The sequence below is a fragment of the Charadrius vociferus genome, unplaced genomic scaffold (assembly GCF_000708025.1).
Source record: "Charadrius vociferus isolate BGI_N301 unplaced genomic scaffold, ASM70802v2 scaffold82, whole genome shotgun sequence".
Taxonomy (NCBI): domain Eukaryota; kingdom Metazoa; phylum Chordata; class Aves; order Charadriiformes; family Charadriidae; genus Charadrius; species Charadrius vociferus.
Genome location: NW_009647401.1, coordinates 2,805,072 through 2,827,393, shown reverse-complemented (window position 1 = coordinate 2,827,393; position 22,322 = coordinate 2,805,072). Strand labels below are relative to the sequence as shown.

Sequence of the window (22,322 nt, the reverse complement as noted above, 5' to 3'; positions counted from 1 at the left end):
CGGTAGATGTTTGCAGATAACTGGGCATATTTGCTACACCCAGCAGAGCTGGGAATAACGTAATGAAAACAATTTCTGAAGGGGGCACCAGCAGGCCATGTCCTTTCTGTGTCTATGGGATAGACATAAGAAGTGTTTTGGTGAGTACTAGGAGTTTTGGTGACTGGGAGAAGTGGAGGGATTCTACAGAAACTTAAACTCATGAAGTTTGTCATCTGCTGATTATCCAACTGATTATCTTCCCTGCTAATGTACAGGGAAGATAAGCAGGAATGTTGAAAGTGGTGAATGTGCAAATCCTCTGCCAAGAGGACCAGATGAAAACCAGAGAAGACCTGTGGCCCAGGAGGCATCCAGGTAGGAGCTGAGCACCATATGTGCTTGCTTTGGTGGTAGCATGTAGTACAAAAGCCGTGAAGTTGCTAAGAACATTCTTGCTGTAAGGCTGAGGCTTCTCAGCCTTCTTAGCCTAAGAGACTAATGAGTCTCAGAGAGACAGCTTGGCTCAGAGAGAATGGGTGGGCCTCCTGGCTTTAAACAGGAGGAGGGTTGTTGAAAACCTGTGTGATGAGCTTCCTGAGTATGACCGAAATCTGTATTAAGATCACCTTGGGTGCCCAAAGCCAGATTTAATGATGAGGCCTGGAAGGCTTAACCTGCACAAAGTACATGGTTCAGTGCAGGTGTAGAAGACAATCGCTGAACCGGCCAGCACGAGGGAGCCGATTGTTGAAGGAAGCTAGCCATTTAGTGGAGTGGAGCAGATGATCTATGCTGTCTTTTGTCTTTTTACTCTTCCTCAGCCTGCACAACCTCTTGCCAAAGTCATACTGATACTGAAGGTGGGAGTCTGCTTGAGCCTCTGGTGGTGGTCTTAGGGCTAATTGTGTGGAGAAAAATGGTGATGGAAAAGTTGTTGCTTTGGAGGTTGCTTTGGAGTGCTTCACAGGAGTTCACCCGATTCGCTTTATGCTCACCATAATCTAGAAATTGTCTTTTCTGGTGAAAGAAGGAATCAGGATTGAGTGATGTCTATCTTGTGAGCTGGAGTTTCTTTTACCTCGAATTAGGTAAATTAGGCAAGTTATACATTTCCTAGGGTTATGCTTTTCTTTGAGGTGATAACTAACATCATGTTTGTCAATGAGATTATGCCACTGCAGGAATTAGAAACCTGAAACAACGTTTTAAAGAGTGCGGAGAGAATAGGATTTGGGAGGTGATGGCTGGAGGTATGTGGAGAAAAAAGAGCCATCAGCAAGGGAAAGAGGAAAACAAATGAATCAAATGTCTGTAAAACTCAAAGGACAAACAGGTGGTGCATAAGATGCAGAAACTCTCTTGTCTCAGTCCTGTGGCTGAGGGGCATTACTGGCAGGTACAGCATTAGGTACCATCTATACTGTGAATGCTGTACGTAAATGAAGCAGGGGCAATAGTCCCTTTTCCTCCAAGATCAAAAGTCTCCAAATCAAGTGCTTGAATGTCTGCACAGCCAGAACATGAGTGTGCACATATGAATGATCATTCAATTGTTGTATGGTTGCAATGGCATTTTTCCACTGAAACTTTGATGTGCATACGCAGTGTGTATTAGCTTAGCTAATATCTTAAAGTGCTTTTAGAGTCCAAGTAAGAGCTTTAAACACAAATTCCTGGTGTACATCTTATGCTTTGCCTTCTTCTTTATGTCATTCAGTATCTCCATTGTTCCATGAGTTAGCATAAAGTTTGAAATGCGGGTTGTCCCTTGGTAGGGGAAAACAGATTGCACCTGTATGTTTGGCAGCTTGGAAATCAGAAAGCAGTTGTGATCAGAAATAACCTGACTTACATGGCTTTGAAAGTTTGCAGTTAGCATCGGCATGTAAGTCTAGCTCTGAAAGTGTCTGCCTGGCTCAAAAGAGCAATTATGTGTTAAACTGAGCCTGCATTAATTAAACTAATTTGAGCACAAGTCAGCGTGGATCCTGCAGTAGGTTACATGCTTATTTTGCATGAAAGCAGTCTGCCCACGCTGTCCTGCCTGTCTTTGTGTTTAGGTTGTGATGCCTTCTCAGTTGTCTCCCATCGTCTGGGGCAAGAAGGTGGGCCCTCAGTGGTGGTCAGTCTACTACCTGCCTTTCAGATTCAGACTTGTTCCAGATCAGTCTGGGGTGGTTTGGGTTTTTATGAGCAAATCTTCACTTTCTAATGATCATAACCTGGTTTGAGCATTCCTCCTGGTATAAAATGCCCCAGTATTTGGCATACTAAATGTCATTATGATGAACCTGAAAGTCACCACAGAAAAAAGGCTGTCTCTTACAATAGCGGTTTTAAAAACTGTTCTGTACACTGTCTTTTTATGATGCCTTGTGTCTATGTATTCCAGACAAAATAGCAAGTCCCACTGTCTTTTTATGATGCCTTGTGTCTGTATGTATTCCAGACAAAATAGCACTTTTCCGTATTCAAAAATCAAGACACGAGATTCAGATTATGAAAGCTGTTTCTCATCCTGAAGAAGTTACAAAACACAATTAGTGGAAAAAAATTATCCCAAACAAAGGTCCCACCCTGCTCCCAGTGTGAGTATGCATGCACCATATTCTTTGTTCAGGTAGAGAGATGACTGCTACCAAAACTGCTATTGTCAGGCTTTCTTGCATAAGTACCTTGAGCATTGATGCTAACTCTGATGCAGGTAGACTCAGCAATCAAGATGTGTTATTGCATCAATGCTCTAAGCAATAACATGACTTGGAGTGTGCAGTGGCAGCTAGCAAGGAAAATTTGAAATGCTTTTTTCAAAGGAAATATTATTAGCTGCTGCTGAGAGCTGGCAAGATACTGAAAGCAGCAATAATGAAAGGCAGTGCAACACCTGTACCAACACTACTACTGACCAGCAACCCACTCCCAAAATATGGTATAAAAGGAGCTCCCATTCAGCTGGTACCACCGAAGCTTTCTATGTGGCACTGCTGTTCCAGAAGACGGTTCTCATTACCATCGCATGGTTTCTACCCTTTCCAGCAAGCAGATTAGTCTCCATCCAAAGGAATTCCCTCAAAGGAATATTCCCAAAGCATCCCAGGTGAAGGACCTGAATCCATGGTTGCCAGTGAACAGAGCAGCAGGATGCGGTGCAGTGTCCCCATAGCCATCCCTTTAACTCTGCTGGTCCCATTTGAATTCACTCTCTCAAACTGAGGAGACAGTAGGTCCTGTTAGCATTCTTCAAAAAAGAGATCTTATCTTTGTCATTAGCAGCAGCTAGGCTACATGTACCATTCAGGAGCTGGTGTAAACCCTTGTAAAGAGTAAGAAGTGCCTGCTGTCCTCACCAGAGGAGCTTTCATCACTCCACGATTAGGCAGTCATGTTACTTTGGTGTTGACATTACTGACTTTTAGGATTTATGATGCTGACTTTCAACAGTAACTGAAATCTTAGGCCTTGGTGATACACATCATGCATAAGAATTGCTCCCTTCTTCCCCGCAAAGAGATATAGCAGCTTCACTTCCTTGGCTCTGGCACTGACTCATAAAAGTGCCCCACTAGCTGAGGCTTTTTACAAGAATATTGTAATATAATCTCTAGCTGTATCTTGGGAAAAATCAAGATCCACCAAAAGGATATTAAGGAATTTGGCCTTCATTTAAACACCTGTCTCTGACCAAATGACTAACTACCCTCTTCAGGAAATGGGAGACATTAGTGTTTTGGAGTCTTGTTGTTTTATCTATGTATGTCTTCTTGCTTTTATGTGAGCATCTTAATACAATTGAATTGTATATGGTTCCAAGTAGAACTGTGAATATTAACTGGAGGTCACTGTCCAAAGACATCTGGAGTGTGAGCAAAGAGCTCTACAATCTGTGTGGCTCCTAGATCTAGTGGCTTTAGTCACAGATATCTGAGAGGCCAAGAAGTTAAGGGTGGTTGAGGGCATGGGCACTCAGGGATGGGCACCTTACTGTTGTCACCCTTTGCGTGTGAATCCAACAGAAGGGCTAAGAGCCTTGGCAGGACCATCCCTCAGGCAAGGTCTAGGTTACACTGCTATACAAGTGCTGGATATCCTCTGCTTACCTCATTAACTTCCTTTCTGCAGCCTTTTGACCTTTTTCTCTCTTCTGCAGTATTTCTCAGGAGCTTGTGACAAAAAGGCACCTTGCTTTTTAAAGGCATTGAAGGTAAATTCTCCTTTCTTCCATCAAGACTATTCTTTAAAAAATCAAACTTATTATTTAAAAAGAAATTCTTCATGTTATAAATTAAGTATGTACACTGCCAAATAAGACAAAATTCTCTATAAAAAATAATTAAATTCACCAATTAACGTTCTCCTTATCACTGCAAAGGAAATGGATGTTACTGGTGACACAGTTGAAAATCTGGCCAGAGGAGTTTGGGTGACCTCAAGAATGAAGGATTCCTCATTTAAAAAGGCTTTTTTTTTACTTCTCTCCTGCACACATGCTGACCTGTTACCTTTGGCTTCTTTTCTTCAGACATTGAGACAGGAGATTCTGGCTTCAGTCTAGATAGGATTACGTTTCTGCAGTGTATTGAAATAACTGAAGTTTAACCTTATTGTCACAATTTTTCTGGAATATAGCTGTGCTGTCACTAGCTTCCTCACTTTGATGGTTAAATTGGAGAGGACCTAGAGTACCTAGACTGGCTGAGTAACCAGCTTTCAAACCCAGATTCTTCCTGTTCACACCAGCAGTGTTAAGGTTAACATTAATAAAATATTTTAAATCACATTTGAACTCGTTCTCCAATAAAATTTGAAATACCTTGCAAAATGGTGTCCCACTGAAGTGACTTCTTTCCTCCAAAAGAAAGGCACCTCTCGGTTACCTTTCTACTTACCTTAAAAATCAACCTGTTCACAAACTAAAAGGACCAAATGAAAATATTCTAAGTGAATCCTGCATTTAGTGTGACTGAGTTAATACTCATTAATTGCATTTTACGAGAAAAAAAGGCTAGATTGCAAAATAGGAAGAAGGGCTGAAGATAATGGAAATTGAGTTATAAAACAAGTTACACACAGAACATGTTCTGCTACCAGCCTGGCATTTTGTAATTTTTTAATAAAAGCAAAAACTTCTTTTGATGTTAGAACCTGATAGGTCCTGGGGTCAGAAATCTTTTGTGTAAAATTCAAGTGTTGCCAAACTTTCTTGCTCTATCAAAAACCTTCAGATTTTATTTGAATGAAACTATGCTTAGAAATAATAAACATCATAAATCAGAATGCTTTAGCACTTTTGATTTTCAGCTAGGTTGACTGAAAACAGCTACTCATTCACAAGCATCTAAATTCACTGTTCTCTAATTCCATGCTGGTTCTGCTAAAGACAGTCGCTGCCCTTCAACTTAATGTACCAGTGTGGTCCCATTGCCCTGTTCTGTTCTTAACCAATAAACGTGCATCACTTACATTAAATCAGTTGGAATTAGAAATATTCAATGATGCAGTAAATCTATCCTCCCAGTTATGAGCTAATCTATATTTGCATAGCACTATTTACTATAGTATATTGTTTGTATTCCCTAGTAGGAATGAAACTGTCCAGAGAGAAAACAAAATTAAGTGATTAGATATAAAAGGCACAGATCTTCCACTGTATTAAAGCCACTGTATGTAGACAAGGAATCCTCCAGATCATAGCAACTTTGGTTGCTAATGCTGACCCTAGAACTCAGTATTCGCTTCCTTTTCCATTTCATTTCAGCATAGTTTTACAGCAGCACAGGCTTTTTACATCGTACTTGCCATCGTCCATCCTCAAGGTACTTTATTTGTTACTTTTCCACTGCACTTTAATAAATGAGAAGTAATCTCTGAAACAGCAATGGCTACTAAGACCGGTAGAAAACTGTCATTACTTGGTATCTGAATGGTGCTACCACAGACTTGGTACATTTCTGGAGCTCTATTATTTGACTGAAGTTTTAAGATGTGTTTTATGGCTGGGTATGTATGTCCGTTACATAGACTGCTAGTATAAACAAGCTGTGTTAAAGAGCTTAAAGTTCAGAACTGCCAATACCTTTCTTCAGCCTAGAAGTGCAGCTTAAAAAGGTGAAAAGCTTACAAATAGTGAGTGCTCTAAGCAGTCTGAACACTGCAAGAAAACCAATTCTGACACTGACTTTTGCTTGTGTTCTTCATATGTAATGGATGATTTACACAATGAAGTTTGGCCTTCCATCACAGTTTTTTTTCCTAATAGGTAAGTATGACAGCAATTCTTCCTTATACTACTGCCGTATTTCTATTGATAGCTTGCCATTGATGCTTACCAAAATGTCAGATGCTCTCATCTAGCTAATAAATAATGTCATTAGCTAAACTAGCTCTCGAGGACAGACCTGACTACATGGAAAGTCCATCAACTCGAGCAGTGTTTGCCTTGACAAGGGGGATGGAGATAAGCTGGAGTAAAGGTCACAACTTGTTCTCCTCGGTGTTTGTTTCTAAGCAACCCAGTCAGTTTGTCTGTGCTTACAGCACACCAGGTTGAGTTTGCTTTGCTTTCCTGCTTCTGCAAGCAAGGCACTGAAGGTGACAGCCCCTCTGGAAATGAGCAGCTGTGGTCCCCATCAGGTGGCTGAAGAAGCTCCTGCTCTACGGGCAGGAGGCTTGGAAGCAGATCCAGGCGAGAAGACAGTAGTAACAGAGCTGTCTGGAGTCAGAGACTTCAAACTAGCTCTTGCCCAGAGTAAAAAATATAACTGTAATTAAAAAACCCCAAGCAACTGTCTGTGTGTGTGCATGTGTGAGAAAGCACGAGCATCTTGAGACTGACAAGAGTGGACCAGCCCTTGTTTTTGTGCAGTGGTCACGCTGAAGCACGAGACAGTCCATCCCAACTTAGTGCAAGTTAGGCAGGCTAAGCAACAGCTGACCAGCTCACGTCGGGATGTGTGAATGCTTGAATGGTACTCACAGTCTGAAACCAATGCAAATTAGATACAAGAAAATACCAAGCAGTGATGCAGGGAGCTTGCATGTTAGCAGCAAAACGGAACTCTGATGACTGTGAGCGATCCACTGGAGATTTACACAAAAGTGTTTTTTGTGGTTTTCTGTCTTTTCTGCACTGGTTATGAAGGCTTTTTCAACCAGATGAGAAGCAGTCAGCCTGACGCTGCTAAGGGACAGGAGTGCTCAGGATGCACTCTCGAGGTGGAGGAGGGCTCGCAGAATATAAAGCCACACCAGAAAAAACAGACTGACGTTGCAAGAATTCTCAGAAGATGAGTTCAGGCAATCACGTTACTGGGACCATTCTTCATAGGCAATGTCAGGACATCTGTCTCAGATCAGTGTGTCAGGGAAGAGACTACAGAATAATACACTAAAGTGAGTTGTAACACATTCCCAGCACCAGATGATATTTGTGCAAAATTTTCAGATGTGTCCAAGAATAAAATAGTTTTTTAATAGATAATTTTTTTGGTAGATGAACATAATTTTTTTATCATAGAATCATAGAATGGTTTAGGTTGGAAAGGACCTTGAAGATAATCGAGTCCCACCCCCCTGCCATGGGCAGGGACACCTCCCACTAGACCAGGTTGCCCAAGGCCACGTCCAGCCTGGCCTTGAACACCTCCAGGGATGGGGCCTCCACAACCTCTCTGGGCAACCTGTTCCAGTGCCTTGCAACCCTCGAAGTGAAAAATTTCTTTCTAATGTTTAATCTAAACCTGCCCTCTTCCAGTTTACAGCCATTCCCCCTTGTCCTATCACTACATGCCCTAGTAAAAAGTCCTTCCCCAGCTCTCCTGTAGGCCCCCTTTAGGTACTGGAAGGCCACAAGAAGATCTCCCCGGGGCCTTCTCTTCTCCAGGCTGAACAGCCCCAACTCTCTCAGCCCCTCCTCATAGGAGAAGTGCTCCAGCCCTCAGATCATCCTCGTGGATCTCCTCTGGACACACTCCAGCAGGTCCATGTCCTTCTTACGTTGAGGAGTCCAGAGCTGGATGCAGTACTCCAGGTGGGGTCTCACGAGAGTGGAGTAGAGGGGCAGAATCACCTTCTTTGACCTGCTGGCCACACTTTTGATGCAGCCGAGGATGCGGTTGGCCTTCTGTGCTGATATATATGATTTATACAAATATATAAATTATATGGAATTTTTAGAGATAAAATACATTTTTCTAATTGTGATGTACAATTTCTCTCATGAAGCATGACACTAGAAATTTGGAGGTAGCTAATTTGATGCCAGTTTCTAGAGTTTCAGGAGAGAACTAGGGAACATATGGACCAAGAAACCTGCTGTCTTTACTGGCCAAATTGGCAAGAACTGTAATGCAGACCCAAGAGATGAACACATTGGGAATGAATCAACAAAGTTTCTGTAAGCAGAAGTAATTCTTCATAAATTCATTAGTTCTTTGAAGTATTCAACAGCCCCGAGGACATGGGAAATCCAGCTGATATAGTTTTCTTTAACTTCAGAAGGGATTTCACCACATGCCTTTCAAAGGCCTTTGCAGGATATAATCTGAGGGGATAAGCAGGAAGGTCCTTGCATGGATAAACAGTTAAAAGATATAACAAAGAAGACTAGGCAGAACTACAGCGGAAGAGATTACTGATGCTTAGTTTATGCGATACAATATATGTCTAAATGATGTGGAAAAAGGACCGACCACATTTGGTGATGCTACTAAGGGTACTAAAGCCAAAGACTGACTGAAGAATTGCAGAAGGAGCCCATGCTACTGAGTGACGGGGCAAAAAAACAGTCGATAAAATTCAATAGTGATAGATGTAAAATAATGCAGAAGGAGAAAACCCAGTCCTAACAACATTTACAGTGATGGTAAATGTTTACACAAAGGGTATTTCTCTATCATGCCAAAAGAAAATTTGGCACAACGCTAAGCAGCAGTTCAAGAAAGTATATCGAATGCTCAGAACTATTTAAGAAAGAAACAAAAGAGAGCTCATTATTCCACTGTGGTGTCCCAGCATCTCAACTAGTATTCGAAGTTTTATGGTGCCCATTTCTTAAAGGCTGTAGTGAAATTAGAAAATATGCAAAGACAATAACAAGGATAATTGGAAGTATGGTCCAGCTTTTATATGTGGAATGATAAAATAGCTTAGGACAGTCTTGGCTGGAAAAAAGGTAGCTGAGGACAGAATGTGACATATTGATAAAACTACAGTGGGAAGGAGAGGGTGAGTAGGTTTTGAATCCAGTAGGATAATTAGAAGGTAGAAGCAGCAGGAGAAAACAAACAAAAGAATGCATTTCTTCTGACAGGGCATAGTTAAACTGCTGAACTTAACGCAGGATGTTGTGGAAGTTATGATTTCATGAGAGTTGGAAAAGCGACTGGAGAAATAATGGAAGGAAAAAAATCTACTGAAGGCTAATTAAATAGAAAGACATAACCCTTGGGATTCCACAAACCTCAGTTCAGTGGAGTCTTGACAGAACTCAGAGGAAGTACCACTACACACTCCTCTTTATGTTTTTTCCCAGCACCCTTCTCAGCCAGCTAGAGGATGGTGTGGGACTAAGTCATCTGACCCCACCACCTCTGCTCCTGTGCAGTGAGGAAGAGGGTGAAAATCCCTATTCAAGCTGGTCACAAACAAAAATTACTGCTGTAATACAATTAAGACTAAAATCCTCTATTAGAAAGAGTGCAGACTGCGCTAATGCAGCATCTGAGCACGGGCCAGGGGAGTACCTGTGGGGGTCACAGTAGGTAACTGTCCTGCACGCAGGGCTCATTTTCTTCTGTCACACCAATGGCTATTGAAATCCATGGATATAATAGTAGGAGGGAGACAGGTTTTTAATTGTGTACCTCATGCAGCCATTCTTGGAATACCACATGCACAATTTAAAAAAGGATGTTAATTAAACTGGAAAGTTTAATTGCACATACAGAGCACTGTGAAGAGGTTTTGGATGTTGTATGTTTTGCAGCTCCATGCCTTAAACGTTCCGGGGAACAGGATGAAGTGTCTCAGCTCACTCTGGTGTTGACCCATAGGCCACCACTGACACAGACAGCAGCTGCATCAGTGACAATTCGTATGGGAAAAGCCAGTGTAAACGCAGCCCGAGAGTGGTAATTGTACTAACAGTGCATCTGTAGTCGTCTCAGCTTGTTAAAATGAACAAATTCACTTCGTCCTCTGATAGAAACAAAACAGCCCCAGGCTATTGCCACTGATGTACTGCTTTGGATAGCCACTCCTCTTAGTAATTACTGGCTTTGGAATTACAGCAGGGACAATAATTTTGGGGAAGACTGCTAACTGTCTTCAAGTATAACATAACTTTTTGAAAACACTGGTAGTCAGACTGCTCACCAGCTGAATCAAGAAAACATCAAGAGTTTTCTTAATTCAGCTGGTCTCCTTGGGGGTAAATACTGCAGTTGCGTAAATGTGAAAAGTTAGTTGTCCTGCTTTAAGGACATGTATCAGTAAGAAGCAGATACTATTTCTCTTGGTAATACAGAGCTAATATTGCTAAACACTTAGTCACCATTAGAACTGCCTACTAATTTCCAATGAACCACAATTCGGCAAACCAGACACAGACAGGAATTTCATGAGTAACCTCAAATATGTAATTTGAGTTTGGGAGACTTGGGTGATGGCTATAGTATTATATGAAAACAGATCTTAATATAACTATTAGAATATGAGGGTGGGTTCCCAGAACTGATACTGAAACCACCCTACGGGTACTTTCTGCTGAGCTTGACTATACTTTGACTACACTCAAGTCACACAAACCACATCAGATAAAAGGGATAGCTGATTTGTTACAATTCTGTCCTTCATTTCGTGGTAGGAAGAACCTGTTCATCTTGAAGGCAGTGCAATGGATGTACACATCAAGTGGCTTAAGCAAGAATATATGAAAACTCAAAGGAACTGGAAAGAAGTGGATAACAGAATGAATGTGACAATAGAAATACGGAGGAAGATGATCAGCGATAAGGCACCTTTAAAAGACATTCTTAGGTTATTTCCTTTCTTAAGATGCCCTTATCAGGTAACAGAGATATTTTTAATAATGACATTGAATCCTATGTTATAGATGTCATACAGCCGTAGGCATGTATTTTAGTGGATGTTTCCGGTGAAGTATCCATCAACATTGTTCTCTTTACTTTAACTCATACTTTTGCTGCGAACCCCACTTTAAAAGATTCACCAGTCCTGTCTGAAACATGCCACTCACAACACCAGTGGGTTTGCTGAGGTACTTTGGTGTTACTTGATGTATTTCTTCCCTGCTTTGAAAAAAAAAACCAACCACCCCCTCCAGTTTATAATCTTATTTTACTGAGCTGGTCTTATCCTGTCTTCAAAGTGTGTCCCTCGTGTTGTTTTCAGTTTTGGTTTTGATGGTTGCGATAATACCGAATTTTTTTCTTTTTCTTTTAGCTTTTTAGGGAGTTCCAGCTTCTCACACACACGGACATTTATAAGAAAACAGTCGAGATCTTGGAGATTTATTCAGAAAACATATTATCTTTGTATGTGGTGAGGAATAATCCAATTAACATTATGCTGCAAGAAAATCTGAAGCGGCACACAGAGGAAGACATTCTGAAATGTCAGTAGAAATCTATGCTCTGAATAGCAGAGTTTTGTTGTAGCTTACTGTCCTTACTTATGTAACTAAACTAGCTCTAATTTTACTGCAAAAACATTTTTAAATGTCACAGTTGCTTGAAAAATGCACAGTGATGGGGAAGCATTAAGAATAAAAGCTAATAAATTACTAGGAAAATTAAGTCAGTCAGGTATTGAACCTTTTTTTTTCCTATTGAATAAAAAATTGCAGGTTTGATAAAGTTAGTAACTGCCTTAAAATAAGATGAGCAGAATTATGTATTTCAAGATATGCAAAAGAGTGCTTATTATTTGCTAAAAATACATGCAGAAAACAAACTTCCTGGTTTAGAAAGAGAAATAGTCCCATAAAAAAAGACAATTTCCTTCAGAAAGAGAGGTACTGTTTCTGTGGTTGAAGTCTTCATCCCGGTGAAATAACGGAAGAACTAGTTACTGCTGTTTGTGTTTCAAGTACATCTCTGCAGAGACACATCGCAGGAATAAGTGCCCAAACCGGTACCTCTGGCGAGCGGGTACCACAGTGGCGCAGAGGTCTGGGTACCTCGATGTGTTTGGCTCGCTGGCTGAGGGAGGAGGGGCAAGCAGCTGCTGCTACTCAACTTCTTTTGGTGTGAAAAGTCTGGGAGCGCCGTTCTGCAGGGACAAAACATGGGAGGGAGTTACTCATAATCTTTCAATTCTTCCAATTCTTCCAGAGTTCTTCCCAAACCGCAGCTGTTGATGCCTATGCCCGAGCTTAGCTCTGTAAGAAGTGCTCCTCTGACTGTCGTTTTCTATCAAACAGGCATAATGCCAGGATGTCAAATCAAAGGCGACACAGTATGAACAAGTGTGTTTCCTATAGCAGTTTCACCCCTTTTATTACCGGGTCATTTCTTGAAGAAGAAAACAGAGTAGGTTAAAATATTGGAGTTTTCTTCCTGTAAGCTTAAAAACACAAGTTCGCTAGAGCTCATGATAGATTAAAAAGTGACAACAAACAGCCTAATCCAGAAAGCCTTAATGGACTTTCTACTCATACCTTTGGCCTTAGAAAGCTATAGATGTTGTAAGTAACTTCCTCATTTCTTTTATAATATGCCCACAAAGATTTTAACTCATACCTTAGTGAAGTCCCAAGGCCTTTACTTTTGTTTTTTCTTACAAACAACTTGACCTGGCGTCTAGATAATAAATGCCTGACAAGATAGTTTCAGTAAAACACATGGCACCGGAAGCCTGACCTGCAAAAAAGATGTTACAGTCATTAACAGCTGAACCAGAGGGGTGGTGGGTACCACATGCCAGGAGGTCCCACAGCACCAGCCTCTACTGCAGCCTTCAAAGTGGAGTCCTCTGGCAGCAGGGTTCCCCAGAGACATCTGATTTACTGAGGAGAGAGGAGTTTGGGGGCAGGTGGGTTATTCAGCTCGCAAACTCCACTAGAAGCAACCCAAAGGCCTACTTACGTATTGTGAGAGAAATTTAATATTTAATATTGAGTAGCAGAGTGTCACAAGTGATTTGAATCCTACTGCCCATTGCCACCTGAGGCACCTGAACCTTCACTGTGGTACAAACCACTCTGGTGGTACCACAATGGTTTGAACAATAGTTCCACTGCTGAGATATTAACTGTTTCATAGGCTGCAATCTGCTTTTCCAGGACAATACTGCAGTGCCAGAACATTTTCATTTGTAATTTAGTAGAAATCCTTGCCTTTGACAGATATGAAAATGACTGCTGCATGTTTACTCCTGCCAGATGTCTTTGGAGATGATTCCAGTCTGTTTGCTGCAGTGAACGAGGAGGTAGGAGACAAAGCGGTCTTGGTCTCTCTTCCTCCTATGAGCTGCTGGGGCGCATCTCCTGGCCTTTTGGTGGCTCAGCTTAGTTCCTGGAAAAGGATGATGTTAGTCTGCCTTTTGAGTAGAAGACAGACATTCATAGAAATACTAGCTGAATGCAAAGCAGTGTTATTACACTTGCTTCTCTGAACCATTCACCAAAGTGACGCTGTGACATCATTTGAAATATTCCCCCTTTTTTTTAAATTTAGGTGAAGGTGCTGACACCAGTGTTGGAAGTAAAAAACCCCTTCAACATGAATTCATGCGAATTTGCGCTGTACGTGGAAAGAGAAGAGCTAGCCCAGCTCGATGACTGCACCATGGCCCTGGCTGCGCTGGTGGCCGCATTTCATGTGTTCAATATCCCGCGCCCAAAGAGAATCCATAGGACGCTCAACTTCCTGGAGTCCCTGGTGTTTGAGGTGAGGAGCCCAGCACCCCTCCCCACCCAGGTAAAGAGCAGGCTGGAGGTACCCGAGCATCCCAGTATCTGATGGTGTACACAGCACTCCTCCCGGGAGCATCTGACATTTTGTCACAATAAATCTCTTTGTTGTGAAGATAAATCAGTCCCATTCTTTCTGGTGGAAGTGTATGTACATTTGTAATTCTGTTATGTTTAATAATGCCCCCTTTTATTGTACTGGCTACTTTTTTTAAATTTAAAACCTAAACATTTTCATTATTTTAAATGGAAATTCTAGAGCAGTTTAGAGGCATTAGAGATAATAAAATTTTCTAGATTACTGCATGTGTCATATATGATTTTTCCATATGGAGCATTTAAAAAATTCAGGTAGTCTTTTGACTGTCAGAATTTAAAAAACACACTTGTGAGTTGAAGTGAGCACTTTGCTGCTTCAGATGCTAATACATTTAATGTTTTGAAGTGGCACAAATCAAAGATTTACTTGTTACCATCAGTTCATTATTTGATGATCACTGAAAGGCTACTGTAATATTTTTTGTGCTTTAAAATGTGAGCCTGATTTATAATTTCCAGGATGAGTTTTCACTATTTTCCCCATGCATGAAACATTCTTTTCTTTTTTTTTTTTTAACATTAATCCTGAATTTGCTAAATAGGGATTCTGAGATGAGCTCTCCAAGTAGCGAGAATGACTTCTCTGGGATGCTGCCATGTGCGTTTGTAACCACAGCTCTGGCATCAGGGAGAGAATGCCTCATTTTCTTTCTGAATTTATTCCCCAGAGCAAATTGGCCTTCTCCACATGGTGACTCTCCTATCTGCCCACACAGAGCGGAGGCCCTCTCCTCTCTTCTTCCACAGCATCCTCTTCTCCCAAACTCGCTCTTGCTCCTTAACTCCTGCATGTCTGGAAATCCCAGGGGTTACTGCCTGACAGCGCATGGCTTCGTACGAGCGCCTAGTGATGGACAGTAGCAGCAACCAGCAAATATGACCCACTGCATTAATTAGGAATTAAAATGGCTTTTTATTAAAACACTGCATTCTACTAAAGAGATCAGTCTCCCACCAGTTCTAAAAATGTCTGTGTAGGCAAAGCAGACTTTGTGGTCACAATGTTTCTTTAAAACTCTCGCACACACAGCTTTGAAGATCACAGAACTTTTGTTAAAACCTGGCTGTGCAGGGCTGGCTCCAATGCAGAGATTACAGTGGGAGACTCTGCAGCACAAGGGTAAATTGCTGCATTTAACGGCCAGACTCTCTTGTTAAAGTGTTAGGATTTTTCATGTGGCTCCTATGGAAATCAGGGGACAATCTTTACCTGTGTGACAGCTGGGTTACCTCCAACACAATATACAAAACAATACCAACTGCTGTTTAACAGATTCAGTAGTTCTTCTGGGTGTTTTTAGTTTCCGAGTGAATTTGTTGGGTGTAGTTTTTGTAACAGAGGTGGCTACATCCTGCTACCTCATCACATGGGATACAAAAGTATGGATTATGCATGGCCTCACTGTTGTAAGTGGTAGCTGTATGAATAAAAAGTTGGGCTCTGTATCATTAAGTGAGGTTTATTCTACATTTTGGAAACAGTATTAATTCAAATCCCTTTCTTAAACCACACAGTACTTTGTAAGTAGGTGTATATAAAAATTCAGGGAGCTGCTAACATCCTCAAGTAATCTCCGTTAAGAAACAAATCTCTTCATTGGTTCTCACTGTAGGCTACAGAGCTGGCACACGAGAGAGACAGAGAGTGAGGGAAAATAAACTACGTGGAAGGATAGAAGGAAAGAAAACAGAAGAATTTTGCATTTTACTGGTCTGCATGGGCAATTTCAGCTGCTGCCAGTTACAAAACACAGGTCCATAAATGGGGTTCTGATTGTGACAGCAAGCAGCCTGTTAGCCTTAGGAATAAGTGTTTAGGGGAGAGGGCAGACAACAGTAGGCAAGTTGCTCTTTTAAACTCATGGCCACATTGAGCTATGATGAGGAATTACTCCATACCACCCTCGGGAACAGCCGGGTTCATCTGAGAATCTTGGGCATACACAAATGTAACAGACGGCTCCAGTTCAGGTTTTATTTGTATTGTAGTACAATAAGAGTGCAATTTGAATGTACAAATATTGAACAAAATGTAAAAATATTATTTATACAATGCTATGGAAGGAAATTAACAGAGCAATGCAACTTACTTCATACTGACCCTGTTTCACCTCATATTATGGCAGGTACCGGTCACCTACATGACTGGGCACAGAGAGTACTTGAAACCTTAAGAACTCCAGCCAAAGAACAGCCTAGCAAAATCTGTGGGAAGATGCGAAATTCTCCCAGCTCTGTGCAACGGAAATGCTCTGTTTGTTCTCAGCTCTAAAGGCTGAGCAACTGCCCACCGCAGCGCTAAGAAGAGGGCTGCCAAAAATCTTGATCCAACTCTTCTCTCTCTTCTTGCAAAAGTAACATTCTGGAACAGCCCTCAGTATACAGGTAGCTAGGCTTTCTCTCATTTAAAGTGCATCTGGTTTATATCTTACATATATATACCAAGCGCAACGACTTGCCCTAACAAATCGCTGTAATAATCCTCCAAGAAAGACGGTTGCCTCACCTAAGTAACTGCTGGTGGCATCTGCAGCCTGCTAATGACCCAGTGAAACGCACACATTTTACACCTAGGATGTGCCGATGCACCAGATGCGTCTAAGTATCCTTTTCCTCTGAGCTTTTTTCTTCCCCCCCTATGCCTTAGTCATTTATAAATCAGACTTTTCAACTAGGACATGGCAGGTGAAGTAACGCTCCCACCACTGCAAAACCAAACCTACGTTGAATGTGAAGCCAGAGTAGCAGTCCTAGCTTTAGCACACTGTCTTTCGCCACTGTTGTGGTACCTATACTGGAGACTGGCATGTGCAGACATGAATGAATATACTTTCTTTTTTGCTAATATCGTTACCTCAAAATACGTGTGTTTTCCTGCATGTGCTGAAGGAATGTAGCAGGCTCCCACGTGAAAGGCTGGGACTCTATTGTGCAGCATAAACGAAAAGTCGTCTATGAAGTCAATCTTTATTTTTCAGTTGCAGCCTTCTCTATACTGATCTTTTGGTAAAATACATTAAAGATGCTGGTGGAAAAACTCACATAACATTTTCGTAATCGTGCAAAAGTAAAAACATTCAGTTATCAAAAAAGCATTATAATTTCAACCCCGACAAGGTTTGTTTTGTTACAAGCAAACAGACAGTTTTATAATCTGTAAAGTTATATGCTATAGCATAAAGTGTCACGTATGTAACATTAAGTGTTTCATTTTTAAACTATGGCACAAATACCTATTAGCCGTAACAGTCTCATCTGGCTACCTGTAGCCTAATTTTCGGCTAATCAGTTTTTATTTTGATAGTATCAAGTAAAAGCTTCTGAAAAGTAAAATGGGTACATGAAGTAGAGTTCAAGAATTCTTAGAAAATATTAACATTCCCTTATATAATACAGCATAAATAATTAATGAAGGTTTTCTTGATGTCCAGAGAAAGTTAGGGATCCTAACCATCCATGGAGAATTAGCGCCATTAGTTTGGTAAGTAAGACTAGCTGACTCGGTTGTTACACAGTACCTTCTCAAAAGCTTGAACACTTCCCAGAAGGATTCAGATGTGTACTGGCTCTAGGAGAATATAAATAGTCCACCAGTGCTGAACATACGTTTCTTCCTTTCTGAGAGTCCTTACTCAACAGTTCTAGCAAGTCTTTGTGCTTTGAATAAAACATGAGCTCCAGTGGAGAAAGCTGGCTCGTACACATTTTCCATTATCTTCAAAGTTCATTGTGTGAGTTCTTCTCTGCAGCTTTGAACATCAGAATGGAATTGAAGATTTTTAGGGCTGGTCCCAGTTTAATGCTCATTATTTTGACTATGTCTGATTGGGTCATTAGTAGAAATGCTTCTCCATCAATTTGCTTGAAAAGAAAAAAAACACAAAGCTATTAATAGGTCTGACAGTGCAGCAGTATAGGTGTTTCTGAAAACATGAAAAGAAAATTCCCAGCGATTTCAGACAGTGTAAAGGAATGGCTAAAAACAAACACTTCCATAAGCTCCCAGGATAGCTTTGATTTCAACCTTTTAGACAGATCAGCTACTCCAAAAGAACAGGATGATGATCTTTCTGCTTGCAAACAACTGTCTGGCTAATTTTTAGCTAAGGAGTTCTTATTTTCATACTGACAGTATAAAGTAAAAGCTACTGAAAAGTAAAATGGGTAAATGAAGTAGAATTCAACTGTACTGTGGCACAGGAACGCCTTTTAACATCTTAGCTGCTCCTTTTATACAAGCCTCCATAAGAAAGCTTCTGGATTTAAGTCCCAACTACAGAACTGCAGCCCCCTTCAGGCCACCCCTTTCTGTTCATTAAATAGCAAATTAAAATGAATTTGGTCCCAGATGTAAACAGGGGCCAGGCTACATAAAACTGCCTCTTTGACACAAACACAACTTTTCAAAGCACTGAATATTTTTTTCTGCCAGCTTTGTCGTGTTGCTATTTTAATAAACCTTACAAGTGAATATTCTCCTGTAAGCAAATTGCTCTGTCAACAGGAGTGCTAAATCCAAACGTGAAGAGCCACAAGGCCCTCACTTCCAAGGGCTTCAATGGGGCCAACACTGCTTGCGTGAACTTCAGGTCACTTAGTTATCTACAGTAAGTTTTCAGTGTAACGTAAGCAGGATAGCTAGGCCTAAAGGCCAACTGTGGTTCATTCAGGAGTGCTGCTTAGGCTTAAAGATAGTAATTTGAGATAAAAACAGTGTAATTAAGTTTCTGTAGGACTAGAAGACAAGCTTTCTGAATCAGACAGGCTGCAAAGGAAGCCTGCAGGGTACACCGCAGCACTGTAAGTCCAGGAACACTGTGGTGAGAACATCATAATGCAGTTACCACAATTACCTTCTACACGTTTCATGCACAAAGCCAGACTGGGTGGGCTCAGAATCAGGAATGTGCAAACATGGGGTGCCCAGCTTTTTGCTGCATCTTAATATAAGCAGGATGAGAGGTCATTTCCACAGCAGAAGTTTGAACTAGCACGTGTTCTACCTACTGAAAGACCTACTTATGCCAGCCAGTCCACGCCAGTTGGCCTGACTGGGAGAGGTTTTACCTCCTTCTCTCAGAGAAAGCCCAGAGAGGCTGAATCCTAAATAGGGGAAGTATTTTCTTACACCTCTGAGAATGAAAGTGTTTAGGATTCATCCATCTCTCTCACTTCCCACCTGCTGACTTGATTAGTAATGCACCAGCTTTTATTGATCTTAAATTCACTGGTGAGACACTCTAAGTGACACAAGGGATGATCTACGCCTGCATACCTGCTGCAACTGTAAAATGCCTAACATCTATGCAAGTGCAAAATGTCCAAAGGTGCTGCCTGTCAGTCCTTTGATATGCAACAATACCGAGTCTCTACAATCTACAGAATAGCCTGAAAACTCTTGTTGCAAGAGATTAGCAGGGCTATCTGTATGCATTTTCCTCAGGAGGTGCCCTTCTCAAGTTTAAGTACCACAATTATTCTTCACTTGAGAGGCTGGCTGACTTGGGATATTGCAGTATCAGACTGCCCATTCAGGTGGTCTGGCTGGGATAAGCACCTGAACTATTCACTCTAGCAATTTGTGATCAAACAGCCTTCCGGAAACTAAGCATTACCAGGAGTAACAAACCTCTGAGCGGAAAAGAAAAAGCCAACCTAGCTTATAAAGGTTTATCGTACCTAAAAGCCCCATCACTTCCTAATGACAACTTTGGCACAACAATCTTCTCAGATACCAGAAATGCACGCCTGGCATGCTCACAAAGTGAGTACACACTCCTTTGAGCCTTCAGATCTTCTCACTTCCCACTCACTCAAATCACGTTCGTGAACTAGCTATATCAGAAGGAAGAGCATCAAGAACTAAGTGTGATCAGACAAGATACAAAGAGTTTTAAGAGGTGGTTATCTTGAACCACTGCTCTGCTTTATCTTATTTGCTAACATCCTGCAGAGCTAAAATAACATACTTAAAAATTTCCTCAAAGCAGATTCAGAGACAGCAGTAGCAAATCACCCATTTCCTCCTCTTCTACCATTAGTTCTAAGGAATTTCAGTTGCAATAACAAAGGTAGAGAAGCACGAGAGACCTGGCTGACACTTTGCTAGTTTTATCTTCTTTACTTCCTTCCCATTCCATGACCTGCAAACCAACCTAATCTTCCATACATTTGTGTCCGACTTTAAAAATACACTTCATCCTACTACTTCACATATATTTTTAGTGATGACGTAAAATTAATCTTTCCACCAAGCTTTGTACTCTTTGTCTTTTGGAAATAAAATTCACCCACCTCATCTTTAAACACCTTGCCATGTTCTTCACATCCTGGTAAACTCCGTATAAATTCAGAGACCTGTCACCAAAGTATACAACAAAAGATTTAGTAAGACCGATATCTTCTTGCAGTAGTCTTAAAGGTTGACAATCATTAAAATTTTTTAGCTATTGTTTTTACAGCCTTATATTAGGTGTTCCACCTCTATAAGTGCATGGAGTCATGCAGCTGGGTGTTTAAGGACAGGATTCACAAAATCTGCAAACTAAAAGAGCACCTGCCACTCCTGTCCACAGGACATCTAAGAGTGGGATATGCTACTCCCTCAAAACTCAGGTTATTCTATCCATGCAGTTCCAGAATGCTGAATCTCTTGGTGAATAACTTCTCACAAACAGAAATGGTTGCTGTCTTCCTCTTCATTATTCTTTACAGCACAGAGGTTAGCAAATCCTTTTACAAAGTTCATGCTTCGTTTTTCTCTGATTAGAGGAGATCCAACTGTCCCAGCTGCAGAAAACTGCCTTAGTCACAGGTACTTCTGAAAGTAAAGCAGGCACTAGACCCTGTCTGTCCAAGCATTATTACATACTTTAAGGGTGACAGGGCTCTAATGTTGAAATCAGGTGTCATGGCCTGACCATATCCACACCGTTCCTCTCTGCACTATATTCTCACTCTCCACAACACCGTGCCACATCCAAACAATGCAACAGAAATAGCTCCTTGGTCCATGCTGACCCCTAAACCATTCCTGCAAAATGTGTGTGTGGGTGCTAGGTGTTATCTGTGTAGACCTTGACCTGATCTGCTGGGTCATACATTTAGCACTTTTCTTTCCCTTTATAACCCCAGTGAATATATATGTATACATACCTATATGTATACCTAACTATACAGATATGAATTAATACTTACTGCTTCTAGAGCTGGATGGCAGCTGAACAAGTGTTTTGTGGATCTGTAACATTAGGTCTGGCTGACTCTAATCCTCTGAGTACTAATGCATTATTGTTAATTTATGGGGTTAATTTAAAGCTCTGAATCTACCAAGACTTCAAGAATAGAGGCAGTGAGACAGAAGATACAGGGGAAACCTACCTCATCTGTACTCCACTTAGAAACTTTACTGGCTGGGATCCCAGCTACACTTGGAAGGAGCTTGCTCTGCTGTTCCCAGCGCAAGGGTAGGCCAGGGATTTGCAACTTGGAAGACACAATAACTGGTTGAGAAAGAAGCCTCTGCGTATTGGGTTCTTCGACATCTTCAACAACAGGAAGCGAGAAACAAGCATTAAATCCCTCAGTCACTGATGAGATCAGTCACAGTAAAAGCACGCTCATTTCTATTTATAGATATGGGTGCCCCTACACAAGTTGTACAGTTTTGCTTAAACCAGAACTAGAGAAGTACCATGACTGTTCTTCCACTAGCATGAGCGTGATTATATTGGCTTTATATAAATGTGACTACTCTTACATGGAAAAAGTATCTTCCAACACAATGTAACTCTGTGCCAACACAACTGTTGGCATACCACACGACAGGTCAAATACTTTTCAATATTTTGATACAATAAATTACACCCACATTTAATAGTTGTACGGCAGTACAAGAACTACCTTAATTTCAAGGCTGAACTGTTATAACTTCATCAAAAGCAGCACTGCACTGCTACAAAATTCAAAGTGAATCAGTTGTACAGTTCCAGCCCACACAACATTTATGCCTCATCCACAACAAAATGTTTTTCAGTTCTTCTGAGGAAAAACCACAAATGTCTACAAATTCCCTGCTCCCACTTTAACTGAATGTTTTGTTTGGAAAATAACATTTAACTCCTCCATGCTGCTATGGGATTTTTTACAAGGTTATTTCCCTTTTTATCTTACTTATCCGTAATGGAAGGAATGAGCTCCCATCCCACCTGCCCCAAGGTAATGTAGTGGGTGGGAGGGTGGCTTCAGCCACATGCTGCTGTGGCTGCTGCTGTCGCTGCTGCTGTGTGCAGAGCAGCAGCAGTTGCAGATG

At 41.2% G+C, this 22,322-nt stretch overlaps 2 protein-coding genes across 2 annotated transcripts in view; one reads left to right on the top strand and one right to left on the bottom strand.

The window, feature by feature from the left end:
• SAMD3 (sterile alpha motif domain containing 3) overlaps positions 1 to 13,961 on the top strand; it is a 42,304-nt gene extending 28,343 nt beyond the window's left edge. Inside the window, exons 6-9 of the mRNA XM_009880159.1 lie at positions 10,844 to 11,047; positions 11,443 to 11,614; positions 13,346 to 13,428; positions 13,677 to 13,961. Coding sequence (XP_009878461.1) covers positions 10,844 to 11,047; positions 11,443 to 11,614; positions 13,346 to 13,428; positions 13,677 to 13,961 — 744 coding nt within the window. The remainder of the gene's footprint in view (positions 1 to 10,843; positions 11,048 to 11,442; positions 11,615 to 13,345; positions 13,429 to 13,676) is intronic.
• A 3,172-nt stretch (positions 13,962 to 17,133) lies between these two features.
• Positions 17,134 to 22,322, bottom strand: part of L3MBTL3 (l(3)mbt-like 3 (Drosophila)) — a 74,214-nt gene continuing 69,025 nt past the window's right edge. The window contains exons 19-21 of the mRNA XM_009880158.1: positions 21,392 to 21,555; positions 20,306 to 20,368; positions 17,134 to 17,872 (exon numbers count right to left, since the gene is read on the bottom strand). Coding sequence (XP_009878460.1) covers positions 17,729 to 17,872; positions 20,306 to 20,368; positions 21,392 to 21,555 — 371 coding nt within the window. The 3' untranslated portion in view covers positions 17,134 to 17,728. The remainder of the gene's footprint in view (positions 17,873 to 20,305; positions 20,369 to 21,391; positions 21,556 to 22,322) is intronic.